Source organism: Penicillium hordei (assembly GCF_028827395.1).
Source record: "Penicillium hordei strain IBT 12815 chromosome Unknown utg000003l_segment0_segment0, whole genome shotgun sequence".
Classification (NCBI taxonomy): domain Eukaryota; kingdom Fungi; phylum Ascomycota; class Eurotiomycetes; order Eurotiales; family Aspergillaceae; genus Penicillium; species Penicillium hordei.
The window spans coordinates 4509020-4530105 of NW_026623144.1; the positions used below are offsets into that span (position 1 = coordinate 4509020).

The window sequence follows — 21086 nt, forward strand, 5'->3', positions numbered from 1 at the left end:
ACTGTATATAAATTGGACCATATGGAGGAAGCCTGACGGCTCTTCAAGAAACAGTCTTTGACTTCTGGGAACCACCTATCTTGTTACCTTCTCCTACCTGATTGACAGGCACCTACCCTGACTTGTAGAGTATCTTTTAACACTATTATTAAGTATACAAATACTTCTAGCTAGGCCCTTCCTCCGTATATAGTTTTTAAAGGTAAAGTCTTTATTAAATTATAGTTCGACGGCCTCCTAGAGGATTAGCGCTTCGAAGTTAGTCCTAACGGCTAGACCTCCGATAAAATTAGACTTTATTAGCTTAAAAAGCTTTTTATTCCTAGTACTTCTTTATATATAAAGGGGGGGTATCGGCTTTTAATACTCGACGGCTATAGAAGTTATTTAACGCCTTAATTTAATAAAATTTATAAGTAAAATAAAGTAATACTAATATATATACTAGTATATTTATCTTATCTTTTATAACCTCTAGATATTAGTTATTTTATAGTATTAAAACGTACGTATAGTCGGATAGTTAAGATAAAAATACGGACTAGGATCATGTTAAAAGATACTCTACAAGTCAGGGTAGGTGCCTATCAATCAGGTAGGAGAAGGTAACAAGATAGGTGGTTCCCAGAAGTCAAAGACTGTTTCTTAAAGAGCCGTTAGGCTTCCTCTATATGGTCCAATTTATATATAGTCTCCCTATATTAATAGCGGGAGGAAATGTGATACGTAGAGCGGGGTCTCGTTCCCGCGGGGAACCCTTCTCGGAAGGATATAGAAACATAGGCGATCCCCCTCCGGAGAGGTCAAACCTCCTATAGGCCTAAGGCACCAATCTAGGAATGGCCTCACGTCTGATTATATCATAACAGATCAACTATATTAATAAGCTTAATTTCCTCGGAGTATATCCCCTTATATGAATTAAAGCTTTTAAATCGGAGACGATTAAAAATAGCTTCTTAGCTACCGGTTTAGTCCTATTTAGATCTAACCGAGTACTCTTAAAGCTTAATATCTAGCTTCGAATACCTACCCTCCCTCCGAGTAGGGGTAGTAATTAGGACCCTAAAACCCCGTCGAACTATATCTAGTTATAAAAGCAAGTATCGTTAATTAAAGTATTACTTCGTATAAGATTAAGGAGCCCTCTAAGTCCTCTTAATTCCGCTATAAACTAGGTTTTAAAGGTATACTAGATCACTATACAATCCGCCGCCTTTCTTAAGAAAGAAGTAAGCGAATTACCCGCCGCTAATAAGAAGTAGAAGCAAAAGCGTACTAGATCCCGGAGGTAGATACCCGCTAAAGAAGGCCTCTTAGTTTAAGAAGCTTCTCAATTGATTGCTACGCCGGTAGTAGTAGATAAAGCACCTCCCCCCCTTAGCGTAGGGCTGTATCGCCGGGTTTACATTCATCTATACGGGGCCCACAACGTTATAGTGGGTATAAGAACCCAGGGTATAAAATCAATAGATGCCTAGCTAGATAGATGATTTTAGTGTATTTAATTTAATGGAGTTATGGTTGAGATAAATGCATTTAAATTCAATAGGTTGGGTGGGGTGGCCGGCTCGTTTGTGTGGCCGGCTCGTATGTGAAATACGTTAGGTACTTCGTCTTGACAGTAAATTACGGCCCTATGTGCCTTGAAGGTTCTCCTAGTGCATCATTCTGGATTGACTGTCTGATTGGCGCCTTCTACTACAGGGGAATCGGTCCATTCAAAGTGTGATATTGTTGGATATGCATTATCTTTCAGACCATCGATAGATATCGAAGAGGGGAATACTCAAGGCAGTATGCTCTAAGGCATACGGGCCGATTCAGAACTCGTAGTTCAGCGTCATACCCAAATTTGTATACAAAGGAACTCAGGTGTACTGCCCAGGAAGTGGATTCAGAGAGGTGCAGGAGTGTATATTCTCAATCTGTGTCTATCTGCTACTTGTAACCTCATAATTCAACGCTTACATAACAACCCATAGAAAAATAAGAGAGATAAGGCGGGGCAATGCGTAGTGAGGAGACAGGAATATCAATCCTCAACTTGATAATAGAAAATTGATTCGACTATGCCCATTAGCACAATAAGATATAACAAGAACAAAGCACAAAAGAATTGACATAACACCTCGCATGTGCCCTCGTATCCCTTCTGTGTCCAAGTAAGATGAGTAACTGCCTAGTCATATTCGGCTTTGATGTTGTGAGAAGCCTGCTTGATACCGTCGATGTAGAAATTGAATTCCATCGCAGCCCCGGAAGGGACCATCTCCACATCATAGAATAGTTTCTTGTTCTGCTTCTTCCCATCGGCGCTGGTGAAGTCTTTGAGCTTAGATATATTCACATCGATGGCGACCTTCAGATCGCACGAGGGCTTCACAGCGTCATCACAGCGGTGAGGGGGATCACTGCTATCGCATTGAACCAGTCTCTCGGTGAAGCTTCCTTGGAAACTCTTTTTCAAGAGGCGCGCCCAGGAATGTCGCACGGGGTCGATCTTGGAAACGCTCTCTCCCTATATTGTGACAAGCGTAAGTTGATGATGCTTTAAGTGGCCGATGGAGTTCATCTGATACCTTTCGAATATACCACGTGACTCGGTTATCGATTATAAAAGCACCTTCATCATCATGCCACTTGTAATCCGGTTCGGACTTGCTATGTACCGAGGGATCGAATTTTTGATAGTGCGGCATCCCGAGACTGTAGCGAGAGATGGTTGATGTCACGGTAATGGGAGCGACACGTTGAGGTCTAAAGTCGTCGTCATCATCCTCTGCACCCATGCTTTGATCTTGAGCAAAACCTTTGTAGACTGCTCCACGGCAAATTGCTGTTCGTCTGTATCATGTTGTCAGGTCGAAGCCCTGGAAATCATCATCTAGTTTACGTTGACTTACGGCTTCATTCCCGTTGATTTGATGACGTTTAATCGGGCCTTCGAGTACCTCTCTTTTAGATGCCGATGGAGATATGGGCTTGACCCTAGCCCACCGACGAGGATAATCCCCTGAAAGAAATGAGTTGAATTACCCCGTTTGCGTGAAATATACCTGCGTTTGCCGACTCACCTGGAGAGTGAGTTTGGTCTTACTGATTTGCTCATCAACCAGTTCATCAATACGGGCGAATGACTCTGCAAGGGCTTCCATAAGGTCCTGTTCTCGGAACTGGATCCTTCCATTCTTGATATGGGGGAGTCACGATAAATCGTCTGACACTTTATCACCGCCCTTGTAAGCCTCGGCGGGAATGGGAACTGGATATTCTTCTTTGCTTTGCTTTGGGACAAACTCGCGCTTGTATTTCTTTTCCCACTTATCGCCCATGATCTCTTTGATACCATTGGGACTGAGATGCGACCAGCGTCGGCCGAGGCGATTCTTGCACAGCTGCTGGAAGCATTCGTCAATCAATACACCACCACATAGGGCCCCACCCACCACATAGGGCTCCTAGAGTATGTCCGTGTCAATAGTCGTTATGAATGGTGTGTCAAGTCCTCTAGATACATAGAAGGCAGCTCACCTGTTCCCTCGACAGCCTCATCCATTGTAATTGGGTTCGTCGATGTAATTTTGTAGCTGATGAGATCCTGTGAGACTCATGTCAGTCGCCCGGAGGTCAACTGAGATGTTACAAGCATAAGTACTTACAACTGTTCCACCCCCTGCATCCAAGATAAGCCACATCTTGCCGGATTTGACCAAACTCTGGTGTTCCGGATCAGTGAGAGTCGCCATCGCAGCCGCCTCCGGTTCAAGGACAAAGCTGAGCCTAGTCTTGCCGATATCTCGAGGTGCCATTATTCCTGCCTTTTCCGCTGCCTCCTGCATGCTTTGTCTGGCGTATCCCTTCCAAATTGCGGGTACGGTTATCATAATGTGAAATCTCAAGAAGGGTAGAAACTGGTCCCCACGGGATTTTTCAATCACTTCCAGTGCATGTTTCCATTGAAACCGTAGGTAGTCAGCGACCAGGTCGACCGGCTTCAGGTTCTCCCTTTGAACCTTTTCTTTTGTCGCAAGGTAGAATGCGGAGGACTTGACACCTTCTTGGAGATCCTCATTGTTGAGGAGGAGAAGCTTAAACCAGCGGATTGGATCGCCCACATCAGGGAGATCATAACCCCACCAGCTGTTTTCATGTTCATATAAGAGCTCAGTCGGGGCTTTACCCTCATCACGGCCGCAGCCTGGCCATTCGCTGATCACACTGATGTTCTTTGCGAGGAACTCGCTCTCCGTTGCGTATGCGACTCCGGAAAATCTGGAACCCACGAGCAAATATGGTCAGTCATACGTACGCAAGAGGAAAATTGGGGACATACGTAGTTCCAAAGTCAATGCCGATAACAAGAACATCGTCTTTCTCCGTGAGGTTCAGGCCGTCGAGATCGGGCTCACTGCTGTCTGAATAGCTGCCGCCATCCTCGTCCCAGTCATGATCTTCGAAATCCATCCTATTGGTACTCATGGTGACTATTTGTATGCTTTAGATCGCTCCTAGAACCGATGTTGAACAAAAGGTTATGGTGAAGATGGACGTAGCTCCTGAGGTCTTTCGTGGGCAGAGTCCGTCTATATAGTTTATAATCTCACAATCGAAGTTGACTTAGCTGCCTGTGGCATACTACCGTAACATACTACTGTAAATAACCGTTTTGCTCAAGACATATTTTGAAATACTGAAATACTGAAATTTGCAAGTTTGTGTATCTTACCGAATTCCGGTCTCGACCCCTGTTATCTTTCGCTAGTTATTTATTGAAGGAACTGTTGTTGGCTTGTTTCCCCACATCTCCAGTAGTTCTATTTACGCCTTACCTTCCACCTCTGGTCTCAGTGCCTAGTCGAGAAAACCGAAGAAAAATAGAGAATATTGGAAAATACTTTGCTGTTCAAAAACAAACTTCAACTTAGCACTATGAATGACTACGATCACCATAACATTTCCGAACCAGCGAAAAGCCAGGATTTCCTGCAACCGACTACATCTACTGGCACAACGGAGCATGAACAGCCACCCCAACTAAAGGCTGTTACCTCGGAGGATCAGGATCTTGAGTCTAAATACAAGCGAGCCTTAGAAAAGCGAACTAAGCAGCGCGATGCCTACAAGGAGCGGTATCAGGTAGCAGTAACGAAATTGACCAAACACAAACTTTCCGACGGAGGATTCCCACGGCTATTTGATCAGCCGGGTGACAATTCTCCGGGACAAAATCTGGAATTTCAGTCTTCATCATTATGAAGAGGAAAAAGGGGTCACCACTCGTGCACGAGAAACCCGACCGGATCGCGTCTTCGTTGAGTATGCTCAGGGAAGCCTACAAAGCGAAATAACCCTTCAAAAGGCCCGTCGAATCTTCCAACTGGTGCCCCATGATCATTGAAGCTTTTCTGTGGAATTATCTTGTCTTTCGAGTCTTCAACCAGTTCTGGTGGGCGGGCAAGCATGGCAGCCATATGGGAAATGTTTATGCGATTATGAAAAGGAGTAAGAGGCTGATAGCGTTGTCTCAAGATCAAATGAGGCTCTCGCTGACTATTTGATAAGACATAGACTACTCGACCACGGCTGAGCTTCAGAGTTTCCAAATGTGGTCTGCTACTACAACCAAGCTCATCCGTGAGTTCCAAAGGCGCGAGGAGCCCGGATGGACTGGGGGTTACGGAAAATCTTTCGATGATCTCGTGAAAGAGATATTTGCAACGATTGAACCACATCGTTTCACCGAGCTTGGTGATATGAAAAAAGAAATCCGCGGGATCTTACAAACCGCAATCGAACTGGACGGAGAGCTCAGCCAGCTGCTGGCCCATTTCAAGTGGGAATTCTCCAGTCCTGGAGAAGAATTCGACGAGAAACGGATGAAACTTGCGGAAAGTGAGGAGCTTCATTCAACGAAACAAATAAACGTCATCATCTGTCCGGGAATCACGAAATGGGGACAGTCCGGAAACTTTGACAAGGTAGACTGGCTTGTACCCATCAAGGTGTCCTGTTCCACTCCAAACGCTCTGCCCCTTTCGATGAGTCGTAAGGCCAGGGACATGCATTACAAACTAACACAGTCCATAAATAAGTTCAGACAGAAGTAAAGACTCAGAGTTTGTATTTTAGCAGTCAGTTACCAGAAAGTATCGCAAATAGTGCTATCCTACTTCTAGTATATTGCTACTTGGCAACTCCCCTTATTTCTATGTCTAAATAATAATAGATCTGGAGAAAGATGGTTGATGGAGGAAAGGGAGAAAACTATCAAGATATCTCTATAGATAGCTAATAAGATCTTACCCTTCTACTCTGCCGACTTTTAAGAGCTTCAGGCGCAAATTAGTAGCATAGTAGGTGGCTGAATGAATTGAGGGCTTACTCAAGGATGTGATCTGTTGGCGCTGGGTAGCTCGTTTGTGAATTACGTACACTATGTTTCCTGTAGCTTCGGTATTTTGCCATAATACAAGTTGGATTTGCAAATACTCACCTGTAAGAGTACTGGAATACGTGGTAGCATAAGAGAATGCGTAGCGTGTCAAAAATGAAGATGCCTTGACTTTCGCCAAGTAAAAGGCTTGAGGAGGCTTGAGGAGGCTTGAGGAGGCTAGAGCGGGGAGATCCTTGCCATCACACGTGGTTTGTATCACATCAAAAGATCCTTGGATGGTTATCACATTCTCCGCGGAACTAATTGAAGAACTGTCTACCTGAGTAGTAGGTTACCGCGGCGAGGCTGATTTTTGTGAGGAGCACCTGCAGTCAGCTTCCGTTAAAGCTAGTGCCGCAAACCCGGGTGAAATCTTGCATGGATTCTCCACTATTGCTTTTTTTCACCCTCTGCCAACAATTCCTTGGCCTGCAGAATGGTGGCTTTCACTTCGGCCGAGTAGACCCCTTGGGTGCTGCGGACAACACCAACGTCCCTGAAGGCAACCGAACGATATTGCCAAAGCCATATGAACACAGGCATTTAGTTCGGTTACCTATGGTTGCATGTAGACCTGATTGCGATCTCTTACCCTTTCTGGGTATTGTCCCCGCGCGAGTATAAACTGCAATTCCTATGCTTCACTTAATCTAGCGTTAGACAATAACAGGTCATGACAACATGACTACTTATGCCCCTACCATCACTGTTCCGATACCTGCAACATCCGCGACTCGCTGGCAGGATGCAATTGATCGGCTTGATCCCGATACCCGAGCTTCACTCGCCGGCGTTGCAACCCGCAAACTTGACATCCTACATCTTGTCATAAAGACAGCTGATGAAAAGCGAAAGATCTGTATCTCCAAACAATGGAAGCTAAAGACGCCCAGTGGAAAGACCATTATTCTGCGAGACGTGCTGGAAAAGATCGCAGGATGGATAAACCGCCTTATCGCTGTCGGAGACATGATCGTCCAGTACGATCCTTCTCATGCTGCACTTCCATGGGCCGCTTTTCGATTCCTTTTGAACCTCGCAGTTGGTGATGTTCAGGTTTGGGGAGGCATGCTCGTGCACCTGGAGACAATCGCCCGACTTCTTTACCGTTGTGAAGTTGTTGAGAATATGCACCTCAAACGCTCTTTTAGCATGATGGCTCATCTGCAAGAAGCCGTGACCCAGCTCTATGTTGATATCATGAGCTCTCTGTCCAAACTAGTCAAATACTTTAAACAAGGCTTTCCAGGTATGACCTATGTTGAATACAACCCATTCGGGCACGGAACTGACTTAGCTAGAACGCACCCTTTGGAGTGCTACTCGATCCGACCCTAAACTACCAGAAATGACAGCTGTCTACGCCCAAGAACAAGAAGTTTTGAAATGGACGGCGTTGTCTGACTCAGAGCTTTCCCAAGCAACAAACACCCAGGCTGCTTCTTTAATCGACAAAATGGCAGCGATTTCTAGAAAGTTGGATGCTGATCTACCTCGTCTGATCGACACTAGCCTTGTCATGCGTCATTCTATAGACAAGAAAATGATATCCAATATTCTTTCATGGCTGTGTATGGTACCCACCACTCTGCACCTTAGGGATATTGCTACAAGCAGAATGCCGGGGTCCGGATTATGGCTCTTGAACCACACAGAATTCCATACCTGGCACACTTCAAGTTCATCCGCGATATTGCTGCTACATGGTGTACGGGGTTGTGGAAAGTCAACGATCGCTTCATTTGTCGTCGACCAATTCCAACAACCCCCGGTTGTGCCTGGAGGGAGCCCAGTAACATGCGCGTATTTCTTCTGTGATGACTCCAATGCGGAGCCGGAACGAGGAAGGGCAGATAGTATTCTCCGCGGTTTGATTAGGCAGTTGGCAGTGGACTCTGTCACTAGATCCATTGACCAAGCTGTACTCTCTTCGTACGAAAAACGGCTCGAAGCCGCCCAGCAAATGAGAGTGGACATGGCAAGATTGAATGTTGAGGAGTGCCTCTCCATGCTTCTGGATCTCACTGCGACTAACCCGGCATATATCGTGATTGATGCAATTGATCAACTTGGGCAGGATGAGCGAGCAGTTCTGATTGAAACCATGAAGAAGCTGGTCGATCAGTCTGCGAGCATCATTAAGGTGTTTTTTACCAGTTGCAATAACGCTCATGTTGAGGCACTACTACTCGGTAATACCAAGCTCCGGGTCACTTCTGACTGTGTTCAAACGGACGTAAGAGGGTTTGCAAATCGGCAGGTAGAAGAGGCAAACGCAAGGAGACGCGTTTTGAACGGAACTGCGACGAGTAAGTTGATAGACAAGATGAAGGAGCATTTGATAAGCAGAGCCGGGGAGATGTGAGTATCGCTATGTCGCCTTTGACATTGAGACAATTTGGACAAAGAACCTAATCTCCACTGTATTTATAGGTTTTTGTGGGTCACTCTTCAGTTGGAATTTCTCTGTCGCAAAAGAACAGAGCAGGATATCCTGACTGCAATCGAAACCAACTTAACTCCAGACCTTGACCAGATCTATGGCCGCACCCTCCGTCGTTTCAATAAGCAAGACTCGACTGCCACCCAGGCTATCGTGCACGTATTCTCATTACTCCTCTATGCCCAGAGACCCTTGCATCCTACAGCCGTGGAACGTACCCTTGCACTCAATCCATCACTTACCAGAGCTGGGGCAGTGGATCTCGAAGATCTTTGCTGCAGTCTAGTCATACTAGATGTGTCACAAGGCGTGGCCCGGTTCTGCCATCCTTCCGTGCGTGACTACATGCGCCAGCAGGACCTGTTCTCCGCACAAGTTGCTCATCAAATTCTTACCGATATCTGCCTGCTGGAATGCGCTTCCGGCCCGAGCAGTGTTCCCTTTGTTGGCGATGAGACCCCCGTGCAAGACTTTTATAATTACGCCGCTGTATACTGGCCAAAGCATCTTCGGGAATGTGAAGCCTCGGGTATAGATTACGATTTTGGCAAACATGCCGAATCGTTTGTCGCAGGCCGGGATGATGGGTTCCTCAGTCCAGCCTTTCTCACCTGGATGGACTGGATAGCACAGGTCTGCCACGACTTGCCCCCATACCATCGTACGCGAAATCTATTCGAAAACACCCTCAACGACTCGTTCTCACCTTTATTTCTCACTTGCGTATTTGGGGTACGCAAGCTCCTACTGTACGTCCTGGAAGTCCTTCCAGACGTGGATATAAATCAGCAAAGTGATACAGGGCATACCGGAATTTATCTAGCGAGCTCTTACGGTCACCAGGATGTTGTGAGCATCTTACTAGACCGCAACGCTGATTATAAGCTGGAATGTGGTGCATTCGGTACTATCACACGGGTCGCATGCTTCAGAGGCCATCTAACCGTCGTCCAAGACCTCCTGGGGCGCATAGATGAACTAGAATCCCCCGAGTCTTTCTCTCGCGCATATAAGGCTGCTTGCTTGGGTGGCCATGCGGAGATCGCCTTATTCCTCGCGAAGAACTGCACAGCAGCCCGGTCTGCGGACCAACACTCCAGCATGCTCCAAGAGACCATCGAGGCAGGTCTTCCCAAAGTGCTTGAATGGCTTACCAAGCCGAGCACCCTGAAATCGTGGGGTCTGCCAAATTTGACTCTCAATACCCAGACTGGCTTGGTCACTGTGGCGATCAAGCAAGGCCAGGTCGCCGTCCTGAAATCACTCCTCGAAAAGCGAACACATCTCATGCAAGCACTCCCAAAGGATTGCATACCCATCGCCGCAACTTCTGGTTACCTGTCTATGGTCGAGTATCTACACAGCATTGGGGCCAATCCAGACGAGCAAGGCCACTTTGGCTCTGCATTACGAAGTGCTAGCTTGGTAGGCTGTGAACCTATCGTCCGCATGCTTATCGGGAAGGGAATTGACGTTGGGCTCTGTGGAGCCGAGGGCGATGCGCTACAGGCTGCGTCGATGAACGGTCATGTCGGGGTGATGGAGCTTTTGATCCAGGCTGGAGCTAATGTTAACCAAGTGGGCAAGCCCTGGGGAACCTGTGTGCAGGCCGCAGCTTGGTACGGCCATAAGGACGCAGTAGAGCTGCTACTTTGCCACGGCGCAGACATTTATCAGAAGGGCCATTCCCTTGATGCGTTGCACGCTGCCATCGAAAGCGGTCATGAGGAGATTGCGAAGTTGCTCCTGGCCAAGGGATATCAGCCACCAAAGGGCACATCTCTACCTGCGGTAGCGCGGGGAGATCACGGGAGCTCTCTATACCTCAAGGGTAACCCATCGACTACGCCGGATTTGACTAATAGGGAACAGGCACAGGTCGAAGATGACGAAGAGTCTGATACATGCTCAGATTCAGAGACCTCTGATGTCGAGAAGTCTTCTAACCGGACTAGCACACGCGATGACAATGACGACAATGACGACAATGATGATTGCGACGATGCGCGTGCGCAACACGATGACCTCGCCAAAGGCACTCGAAATCTAGAACTAAGTGCCGTAACTGGAGATGTACAATCCCTACGCTACCACCTCCTCCGCGGAAGGTTCTATGATGGGGGGATTGCTAGTGCAATTGAAAGTGCTGCAATACACGGACAACTTGAGACATTGAGTCTCCTTGTTACCAAAGGCATTTCCCGAAAGTTGCTGTCCGATGCAGACGACGAGGTAACCAAGGCAATGACCCCAGCTGCTGAAAATGGGCAGTCCGAGGCCCTGCAAATCTTAGGTGATGCATCCAACTGGAAATATATGCAGTCACCTGAACAGTGGGTGTCACCCTTTGAGGCTGCCATCGAGTCTGGAGACCTCGCTTGTGTTTCAATGCTCCTGCAGCATCACCCGCCCCCGGGTGAGACATTTATGTGGGAGCTTGCCAAAGCTATTGATACTTCCACGAAAGCTCAAAGACGTCAGACAACAGAATTTGTCTTATTGTGGCTGCAAAAGCATAGCGGGTTGGAAAGTCCAGTTGTGACTGCGAATGCATCGGATCTGAAAATTCCCACAGCATCTGCAGCTATGATCTCATCTCTCAGGATGTATCTCAATCCGAAAGTTCGTGTCTCCAAAAGGCTTGAAGACAGTCGCCGTGTGCTGTTATCATTAGTTGTTGCGGCAACAACTACATGCGATCTCAGTCTGTTGAAGCAGCTCGTAGTCAAAGCAAAAACCAGAGGATATATGAAGTACAATGAGCCGAGCAAATTTTTGGAAGATGTTTTTCTATCCGCCTGTTCCCACAATGTCCGTGGAATGGAGCTCTTGTTTTCCTCTGGCCTCCACGAGGATTGTTTCCCCCAACAGCTAATCTGCCAGGGCGTTTATGAGGCAGCGCTTGCAGGCAAGGCCAAGATGGTCAGCTATCTTGCGAACAAAGTATTGGTGAACGCACTGTCTGAGGAAAGCCGGTCAAAGCTTTATGATGCATTTTTAGCTGCCTCGTATGCAGGAAATTCCCGCGTTGTGCAGGGCATGCTGGATCTCACTAGCTTTTGGAATGGCATAGGGGGGACGAACAAGACGACGGTTCTCACAAGAGGGCTTGTCGTGGCTGCTGAATATGGACGCAGGAAAACCTCAGATCTGCTTTTGAAAAACGGCGCGGAAATTCACCTCTGCGTGCAGGAAGTGCCAAATCCGAGGGGATCAGACAGAAAAATGGCCTCACTCGCTGCCTTCTTTGAAGACCGATTGCCGCCCCCCTGGGAGAATGCTTATCGACGTCAACAACCAGGAAATCCTCAAGTTTCCTCCCGGATAATCAGCCCATTGCAGGCCGTCATACGAGGTTTTGAGAAGATTGCATCGCACGAAAATTCCGACCACGGGGATGTTCATTCTCTTGTGAAGCTGTCGCGGGAGCTTGAGTCGATTCTTAGCACAATGATTGAGCTTGGTTGCGATCCAGATGACCAGGGTGGACAGCCTATGTACCCAATTCAGTATGCGGCACTTTGGGCCAATGAAAGCGTTATCGAGGCTCTACTGGATGCAGGCGCTGAGCCAAATCGGCTGGATGAGGATGATGATGAGCATGGCGAGTCACGAGAACATTGGTCTCAAGGCGAGCAAAGCTGTCATCCGATTTTGCTTGCTGCCGAGAGACAGTGTCGCTTCTCGTACGCCATCATTGCAAAATTGCTCAAGGGAGGGGCAACTCTTCCCAGTACAAGGCAAGGTCAGATCCATCCCGCGGTGCGCATGTCCTTGTCCCGGCCTATCATGTGGCATAGACGGCCAATCCTGCTGCCATATGGATCGACCGCTCACCAGACTCAAGATCATGAGTACAAAAGTGAAGCACTGTCGATCGAAGCAGCTCGACAGTTGTTCAACGACGGAATGCGAGCGCTGTTAACTGAAATGTTCAAACGACTCCCGCAACAGAGGGCAGATAAACACGAGTTTCAAATGCTCCTGACTGCGGCATCAACAGCAGGGGATCGCGTTTCTGTCAAACTGTTGCTGAAACATGGGGCGTTGGTGAATCATTCCGGTCGAAACACGGTATTCGACACACCCCTCGGTTGTGCAGCACTTTATGGCCATATTCACATCATCAAAGAGCTTCTTAATGCTGGTGCCGATCCCGAATGTAAAGGGTTTGTCAGTTGTCCACAGGATGCCATGATCAAGGCTATTATGGGTGGCCACACTGGAGCAGTGCGGCTCCTTGTCCATAATGGTGCACAACGCGTTCGCACCCACGGCCGATCCTTTCTTCTCGTTGCTGCGCGGGCAAGAAATGCCCAGATGGTCGACTGCCTGCTTCAATTGAAATTTTCGATAGATGGGGGCTCCGATGCACTGTTAGTTGCGTGTGCTAAGGGTGACACTGATATTGTGTCGAGTCTTCTGTCCGCTGGCGTTGATCCAAACACCCCGGGCAAACTCGATCTAAACACGCCGAGCAAGGTTGAGTCAACCCCATTGTATCAAGCTTCTCGTCGCGGCCATCTGGCTGTTGTCCAAGAATTGCTGAAATATGGCGCCGATATAACTAAGAGAGTTGAGGAAGGTTTTGGTGTGCCACTCGTGATTGCTGCAAATAAGGGGCATCTCGAAGTTGTAAGGACACTGCTTGATCATGGCAATGTCAAAGTTGTTGAAGATCCCTGTTACAGCACAAATGTTCTAAATGCCATCGCAAGAACTTGTTCTGATAGCTGGTCACCTGCTAAAGCTAACATCCTCGAGCTTCTTCTGGAAGTTGCCTCACAAAGAAGCGATTTTGAGACAATTTGGACAACGGCTATGTCGGATGAATTACTGGCATACCGTATCCATCTAATCGAGCTTTTGCTGGACTATGTTCCACCTAGCCCCGACATACTGGTACTTGCGGCTTCCTGCGGCTCCACGACGGCAGTTCAACGTTGCCTAGCTCGGGGTATTAATCCAACCAGTCCAAATAAACAGGGCTATCTGCCTTTAGCTTCTGCAGCTCGGAACATGAACAAGGATTTGGTCCAATTACTTCTTTCTCGCGGTGCAAATGTCAATGAGCTGGATGTGCAAGGCCAGACACCTTTACTGGGCGCACTAGAGGCATTCAAGATGAGCTTGGCAGCACCAACACAGAAAGCCCCTCATGGCCACCACGCCCTGGACCTCGAGGATACAGTCTACTGTCTTTTAGAAGCCGGGGCCAAGACAACGTGTGGCGACAGTCCAGACAGTCTCGAATTTGCTTGCTCCCTCGGTCATGCGGGCGTTGTCACCATCCTCCTAGCCCACCGAAAGCCCGACTCCTCGGACACTGAGCTCCAGAACGGTCTGTTCGCCGCCCTTGACAAAGGTTTTCCCGACAACGTCTCTCTTTTGCTCAAAAATGGTGCTGATCCGAATCGAGTTCGTTCACTCCAATCCAATGATCCACGGGCTCGATATCTCTCACAAACAGGGGCTATGGTTGAACAGACACCATTGGAGGCAGCTTGCGGAAGTTCGAATGATTGCCTAATGCGTACGTTCCTGGCCTCTACGACGGAGTTACGCATCCCTCCGCGGGTGTTGACCACAGCTGCCAGATCTTCGGTGGACCAGGAGATATGGGCGCACTCTACCGACCTAGCGCTCATTCTAGAGCATGATGCCTCTTTGATCGTACCCGATCCAGTCTTGGAGATATTGGCTGCTGGGAATCAGGGAAAGCTGCTAAAACGCGTGCTTCCGCGCAGCAAATGCGGCGACCCGTCCCGCTTTGAGCCCAGGCCCAGACCGTTGATTCCACGTGCTCCACCAATTTTGAGCCAGATGCCCGCCGATGTGCTCCATTGACGGGTTCCTGGCAGTTGAGGAGTTTCTTCCGGTTGCTGAGGTCCTTGGTTGACGAGGTGCCAGGTTCTCAGTTGACGATTCTGTAGTCTCTGTACCTTAGCCGATATAAGTCTCTATCCAATCAATCAAAGTTCAATTAACCTGTTGCAGACTAACTAGTTGCGTGTGACTGTGCAGGCACTTCATCCAACTGAAGCAAGGACTCGAAGTCTAACGCCGAGTGGGGTCACCCGAGAGTATACAGATGCTGATCATAAAGAGTGCGGAATAAGCCCATTCCTGTAACCCGTAACCCCATAAATCTAAGCCCATCCAAACCCATACATAAGAAATTAACATTTAATGATAGTTGTGGAGTGCACCCTCCACCTTCCAACCCCCACTTCACTTCTCTCTCTCTCTCTCTCCTCCCCTACCTCAGTTTCAATTGATGGTGACGTTGTCCTAGCCATTCAACTGATGTGATTGTCGACTTTGGCTGAGTTCCTCGTTTCACAGCATCATTTGTCGACATTGGCTAATACCCATCGTCTTCCACACCTAGATCCATTGCCGTGAGGCCTGTCGGTTCGTCGTTGTCGTTGTCCTCCTCGGTCCCAACGTGTTGAAACTACCGGAGGAGACCTATTCGGTGCATGAAGTTGACCACGTGGCGGATGGCCTGCGGGTTAGATATGATCTTGTCACAGTCTATCTCTATGAATCCAATCCCAATTCTATCCAGTTGCTCCCACAATTTTGTACGCGGAATGATATACCGTGGACACTGCATCAGAATATGCTTTGGTGTTTGTGAGCCCTCATCACAACTTCACCAGTAAGTCTCAGCTGCCTTGATTTTAAACAAGAAGTGACGAAGTCCAACCCGCATTGTACACATCTGGATCAAGATCGCACGCTGTGGCTTCGACAGTTCTTCATATCATCATCATCATCATCATCATCATCATCATCATCATCATGCACTCAAAGTATATCACATTATACAATATACTTTGACATAGTCCTCTCCTAGCAATATAACCTTCGCTAAGTTCAAGTCTTTACATAGATTCATCTGTGCTATTTTAATTAAATGGCGGATTCTCTACTATCTACAACTATATAGTTATTGCTAATAGATTCAATGGCCCTTACCGGGTAAAGTTCCTCGATTCTAAAATTCCTTTTTTTTAAAAAAATAGAAAAACCAGCGGTGAGATAGGCTATCTTATAACAAAATTACAGCCATACGCCGGATATAACAGACGTAATATATCAACAAGGACTTAGTCGAGCTCAATATCAAAGTTGTCTGTATAGTAATTAATCATTAGTTATATCCACTTAATCGATAGATATGAAGGTCGTCATTAGAGATAAGATAGGTTAGAGGCAAGAGAGGTTGGATAGAAGATTGGGTTGATGGAAGATGGGTTGAGGGGAAGATTAATTGAACATACCATTACCATAGTCTATGGCGAGGGGCTCAGGGCCGTGCTCACGGGGAGCAGGCTCGTTAAGGGGTCCCGCGGGACCGGCACCAGCAACGGCTTCTCCGACAGCCTCACCAGCGGCCTCTTCGTTGGGGGTGGCGGGGGCCCTGCATCCTGACCGGCGGGGTTCTGGGCGGCCCCGTGGAAAGCACCGTAGTCGCCTCCTCCTCGGCCACGGCCACCACGAAAACCACCACGGACACTACCACCACGGACGCCATCACGGCCACCACGGGGGAACGAGGGGCCATGGGCATAGGTGCCCATGACCCTGTGAGCAACGTCCCCAAACTCGGCCTGTTAACCATATGAGAATTTTATTCTCAATTACTACCTCTCCAATAGAGAGATAGACGTAATAAGTAGAGCAAAGCAGATGATAGTATCTTACATTCATTTGACGTTCGACCTGTAGGTCGTCGTGCCCGCGGATCATCTCCGCCTCGATCCTCCTCCGCCGGGCTTCCATTGCCTCCTGTTTACTTTTGATTAAGACCATGTTCCATATTAGTATGTGGTAGAGCTTACGGCGGCTTGACGCTCCCGGTGCGCCCTTTTCAATGCCACGTTACGGGCATGGTTGGGACCGACTTGGCCAGGTCCCAGTGGGGGCGGTCCCCCCCAGCGCCAGCCCCAGCCTGACGCTCTGCCATATTGGCAAAAGGCAGAAGAAAAAAAGAACAAAAAGAAAAACCGAGAGAGACTCAACACTCCTCAACGTATAGTGTATAGGTGGTTGGGACTTAGGGAGTAAAGGGGCCACTAGTATAATCTGGGGTATGTACCTACCATTCAAGCGTTAGGCAACTAGGATATGAGACCAACTGAAGTTATTTATCTAGTAATAGTTTAAGTAAAAGTGAGTAGAAAGTAAAGTGAGTATAAAGTCAAGTGAAAATAAGTATAAAGTGAGTATAAAGTGAGTATAAAGTGAGTATAAAGTGAGTATAAAGTGAGTATAAAGTGAATTAAAAGAGAGTATAAAGTGAATTAAAAGAGAGTATAAAGTGAATTAAAAGAGAGTATAAAGCGAATTGAATAGACAGTCAATTAATTTCACGTGTAGCGCAAGTAACGTGTCTTGACACAACCTGTAAACCACCATTTGCATCAATTCTTTGTCCGATTTATCCAATTACGATCAAGGTAAGTGGTTTCTATATACCCATTAACTAACAATAGATACCGGTGCCAGTCGTGATCCATCCAAATCCCTCCTCCCTTCGGTCCAAGGCACTAGTCACAAGAGAAGGCACTCGTCCCTAAGTGACCAACTCGAGACAGAAAGCATATTTAGGGAGGTCTCAGCCAAAGAGACGGACCGGAACTTTAGGCCAATTAAACGGGCAAAACCCTTGGCTGTTAGCAAGAACGGCCAGAACCGACAGACTTTCCTACCTTTCGATCGAATCGAGAATACGGATCAAACGGCGAAGGCCCCTTAGAGGGCAGGCAAAAGAAATGAAACAGAGGCTAAGGCCCCTCAGAGGGCAAGCCAGAAGCAAACTGTCCTCGACGGTATCTTTCCCAAGAGCCAGGGCCACGTCCCGAGGGCTCGAACCCCGACCATGACCGGCCAAAGTGCAGACACCCCGTTTAACAAGAACGATAATGGTCCTGAACAAGGCGGCGATGATGGTTGGGAATCAGGTTGGGTTTCTGATGTCAATGAAAAAGACGATTACTCCCATGTGACTGAGGTAAAGAAACTGTTCTTGGAACTACAAAAGAGCAGAAATGGAGGGGAAAACTCCCCTCTATGGCCTTCCCGATAAATGTATGGTTAATCTACATGGTCTTCTATGTCCCAAATGCAAACAGAAGGGTGATACAGATATTTCTTCCTCTCGGCCTGCTTTATCTGACCTCCGGCCGGAAAGCGAGATTATGACAAAGTGGTGGACGCGACGCTCTATGATCCAGTTCTAGCTGAAAAGAAGCAAGAACTAGGTATCTCCTAAGGCCCCAAAGAAGAATAAATAAGCTACTCTGGTAGCTGCATCATAACAGGTCAAGGCTCTTGAACGAGCCGACCAGCCCAGCGTGGGACTAACAAATAGTACTACGACGGCCCCTAAAGTTATATCAACCATAGCTACCTTCACGAGTAGCGTTATAGCCGCCACTACCACAATTAAAACAGCCGCCTATATATCACCTTAGCCTCGGCCTCGGCCATAGCCCTAGGACATCCCCCTACGGGCCGAGCTAACATGTGTAATAAACTACTACTATGTAGGCTATATACGTCAGATATGATAACCACTAGCGCCATCCTGAAATAGTACCTAGAAATCTGAAAAACAAGGAAATGAGGGTAATTCTTACCTCTACTCTTAGGTCCACTTGCGCCTCGATTGCACGAGCGGTAGGCTCGCCAGGCTGGGCAGCACGGGCATCACGAGCAGCAGAGGGTTGAAGATACCGGGGCACAACCCTCTCTCACTGGTTAATTCTTGGAGGAATGCTACGGAGGGGAGAAATCAGAGGAAGAATCTTGATATACAACCTATGGGAAAGCAGGGGATCCATACTCTGAATCTAACAAACAAGCGCTTAGTTCGCAGGCAAGCAACGGGAGATGGGATCATCCCAATATTAATATTGCCGGACAGTATTTTAGATCCACTCTCACTTTATAATCACTATATTGAAAGTGCAGTATACAGTCTTTCTACCTCTACAATTGTACCAACTTCCTTACCATATTTATATTCTTTAAGTACATTTAATTGATCATTTACAAGTGTATGTGTTGGAAGTAATATCGTTTCCCTTGTTTCTTCCCAGTACAATTTAGTTCTAGCCTACATACTAGGTAGTTTTTTTTCCTCTCTTTGTGTAATTAAAAGATTCTCCAGCGTACTCGCTAGTCCCTGGCCTTCTCCCCATAACAACTCGATGGTGTTATTCGTTATTTACTTTATTTCTTTATTCTCTAAATTACTATTAAGCCTGATCGGGAAGGAGGGGTTTATCTGCTTACTAGATCCTCTATTATGAGAACCCTTAGGATCTCCCTCTCTCCCTCTCTCTCTCTCTCTTCTTCCCTATCTTTGATTTTCTTTCTTTTTAAAAAATAAAATAAAATAAGAATATACTCATTCTTAATAATTGACCTAGTATATAGTATAAGTTGTACTATTATATTATATTCTACGATATTAGTTTGGTTAGAATTAGAATAAAAATATATCTTAATATTTTAGAGTTAAGTACTTTTAGTCCTCTACGTAACTATATATAAGTCATGCCATTGTTAAGTCTTATTTCTTAATAACCCCCATCCCTATTAACTATAAAAATGGAGTATCATGACTTACAGGCTAGAGCTTTATTAGATTGACCACCCTTCTATATCTACTTTTATATATATCAAGGTATGCTTATGAATTGTATGGGTATTGTCACTGTTCAGTCTTATTTCTTAACCACAACCCATCCTCCCAAGCACCCTTGGCCGAGTTGGTTATGGCGCCAGGTTAGTTTTCAATTCTATTCCAGATCTTAATTTGAATCCCACTAACAATATCACAGACTCAAGAGAATTACCTCTTTCACTGTTTCAGTGAAGCATTCTGGTCTCGAAAGAGGCGTGGGTTCGAATCCCACAGGTTGCAATTTCTTTTTTTTTAATTCAAATCTTATGATTTGATTGGCTTTGACATTTTTAGTTAGTGGGGCGGAGGGGTAATAACCATGGAATGTACAACATATATATTCATGTGGGGCAAGAATCTTAACTTTTCCTCTCTTGCGGACCAGGTGTGAGGGGGTGCTGGCGTTTGGAATATGAGTGTTGAGAAGCGGCCACTTTCCGCGTTGAGTTAATTAAGCTGCGGCCATTGTCTCACTAAGAAGTTGAGGCGAGGTTTGCCGATTTTTCCTCGCAGTGATTAGACTCTTAGATTATAATGCAGATAGTTGATGGCCCGTTGGTTTTGGAGACTAACATATTCTGGAGTATGGGTAATTTCGGCAATATTCAGTCAGATCAAATAGTGATGGATAAACCCAAGATCCTACCATAACCACTTCTGAGAGCTTTTAGATATTGTCAGATGACCTACCCAGTCGGCTCTTCCTCAAGTGGTTAGCGATCAAGTGCTTCGAGACCATCACACCTGCCACGAGATGACAACCCCCAAAAGGAATCCTTCTCTGCCAGATAAATACCAAAGTTCCGATACAGAGCATTCATGAAACTATTATCGAAATCCGAGAGAGCCTCAAACGCCAGCATAGAAGCGAAGTTGGGCAACTTCACGACACCCAAATCCCCGCAAAAATACTTGCACTTCCCACCGAGTTGTTGTATGATGTACTAGATTATCGTGTTGATCATGTGCAAATAAGAAAGAGGGATGGTTAGGGTACTATGCCTTGTGTTATCTTGGCAAGTCGATACTCAACTTTCTTGTCAATGTGTCACGTTTTCCGAATCCCCTTTAACCCCTGGAACATAAACCCCCGCCCTTTGCCTATGAGGTCGGAGTTTTTCAAGACAAGCAAGAGGCAATTTTGGCCGGATTTTGTGCTGAAAACATGAATTATTGTTTTGAAAGTCAGCCAGCAGACGATAGATGCACCTGTAGGATCGCCATTATTCCACTTTTTAATGATCAAGATACATATCATTTATGCTACTAATAAACCCTACGTAACCCATGCTGTGCTGCCCATCAGCATCCGTCCTATTTGGATCGAGTTATGACAATGTCCCTGCTCATCAATTTGCCGAGCAAATGTGGTAGACTTCGACGCTGCCGGCCCCTCCCGATTTACTTCGCTAAACCCAAACCCCCAAACTCCACTGGCTAAGAATGGCATGTGAGCCGCAATACTTTTAGGGATGAGACCTTGCAATTCAACGTTATCCCTCGAA

At 46.8% G+C, this 21086-nt stretch overlaps 5 protein-coding genes across 5 annotated transcripts; 3 read left to right on the forward strand and 2 right to left on the reverse strand.

Annotated features, from left to right (window-relative positions):
* Positions 1-2182: 2182 nt before the first annotated feature.
* N7537_006924 (Hsp70 family protein) lies at positions 2183-4482 on the reverse strand (the record flags this gene model as incomplete). The annotated part of the gene is made up of 7 exons (XM_056897981.1): positions 2183-2521; positions 2583-2847; positions 2907-3016; positions 3078-3164; positions 3228-3461; positions 3663-4275; positions 4337-4482. The coding sequence occupies 7 exons, from the start codon at positions 4480-4482 to the stop codon at positions 2183-2185; spliced, it is 1794 nt and encodes a 597-aa protein (XP_056753766.1).
* Positions 4483-4932: 450 nt separating this feature from the next.
* On the forward strand, positions 4933-6110 carry N7537_006925 (uncharacterized protein; the record flags this gene model as incomplete). Its single annotated transcript, XM_056897982.1, has 4 exons — positions 4933-5132; positions 5206-5319; positions 5363-5505; positions 5572-6110. The coding sequence occupies 4 exons, from the start codon at positions 4933-4935 to the stop codon at positions 6108-6110; spliced, it is 996 nt and encodes a 331-aa protein (XP_056753767.1).
* Positions 6111-7117: 1007 nt separating this feature from the next.
* Positions 7118-14726, forward strand: N7537_006926 (uncharacterized protein; the record flags this gene model as incomplete). Its single annotated transcript, XM_056897983.1, has 3 exons — positions 7118-7685; positions 7738-8797; positions 8870-14726. The coding sequence occupies 3 exons, from the start codon at positions 7118-7120 to the stop codon at positions 14724-14726; spliced, it is 7485 nt and encodes a 2494-aa protein (XP_056753768.1).
* A 1454-nt stretch (positions 14727-16180) lies between these two features.
* N7537_006927 (uncharacterized protein) lies at positions 16181-16670 on the reverse strand (the record flags this gene model as incomplete). The annotated part of the gene is made up of 2 exons (XM_056897984.1): positions 16181-16498; positions 16593-16670. 2 exons carry the CDS (start codon positions 16668-16670, stop codon positions 16181-16183), a joined length of 396 nt encoding a protein of 131 aa, XP_056753769.1.
* Positions 16671-17769: 1099 nt separating this feature from the next.
* N7537_006928 (uncharacterized protein) lies at positions 17770-17976 on the forward strand (the record flags this gene model as incomplete). Its single annotated transcript, XM_056897985.1, has 1 exon — positions 17770-17976. The coding sequence occupies one exon, from the start codon at positions 17770-17772 to the stop codon at positions 17974-17976; it is 207 nt and encodes a 68-aa protein (XP_056753770.1).
* Between the last annotated feature and the right edge of the window lie 3110 nt (positions 17977-21086).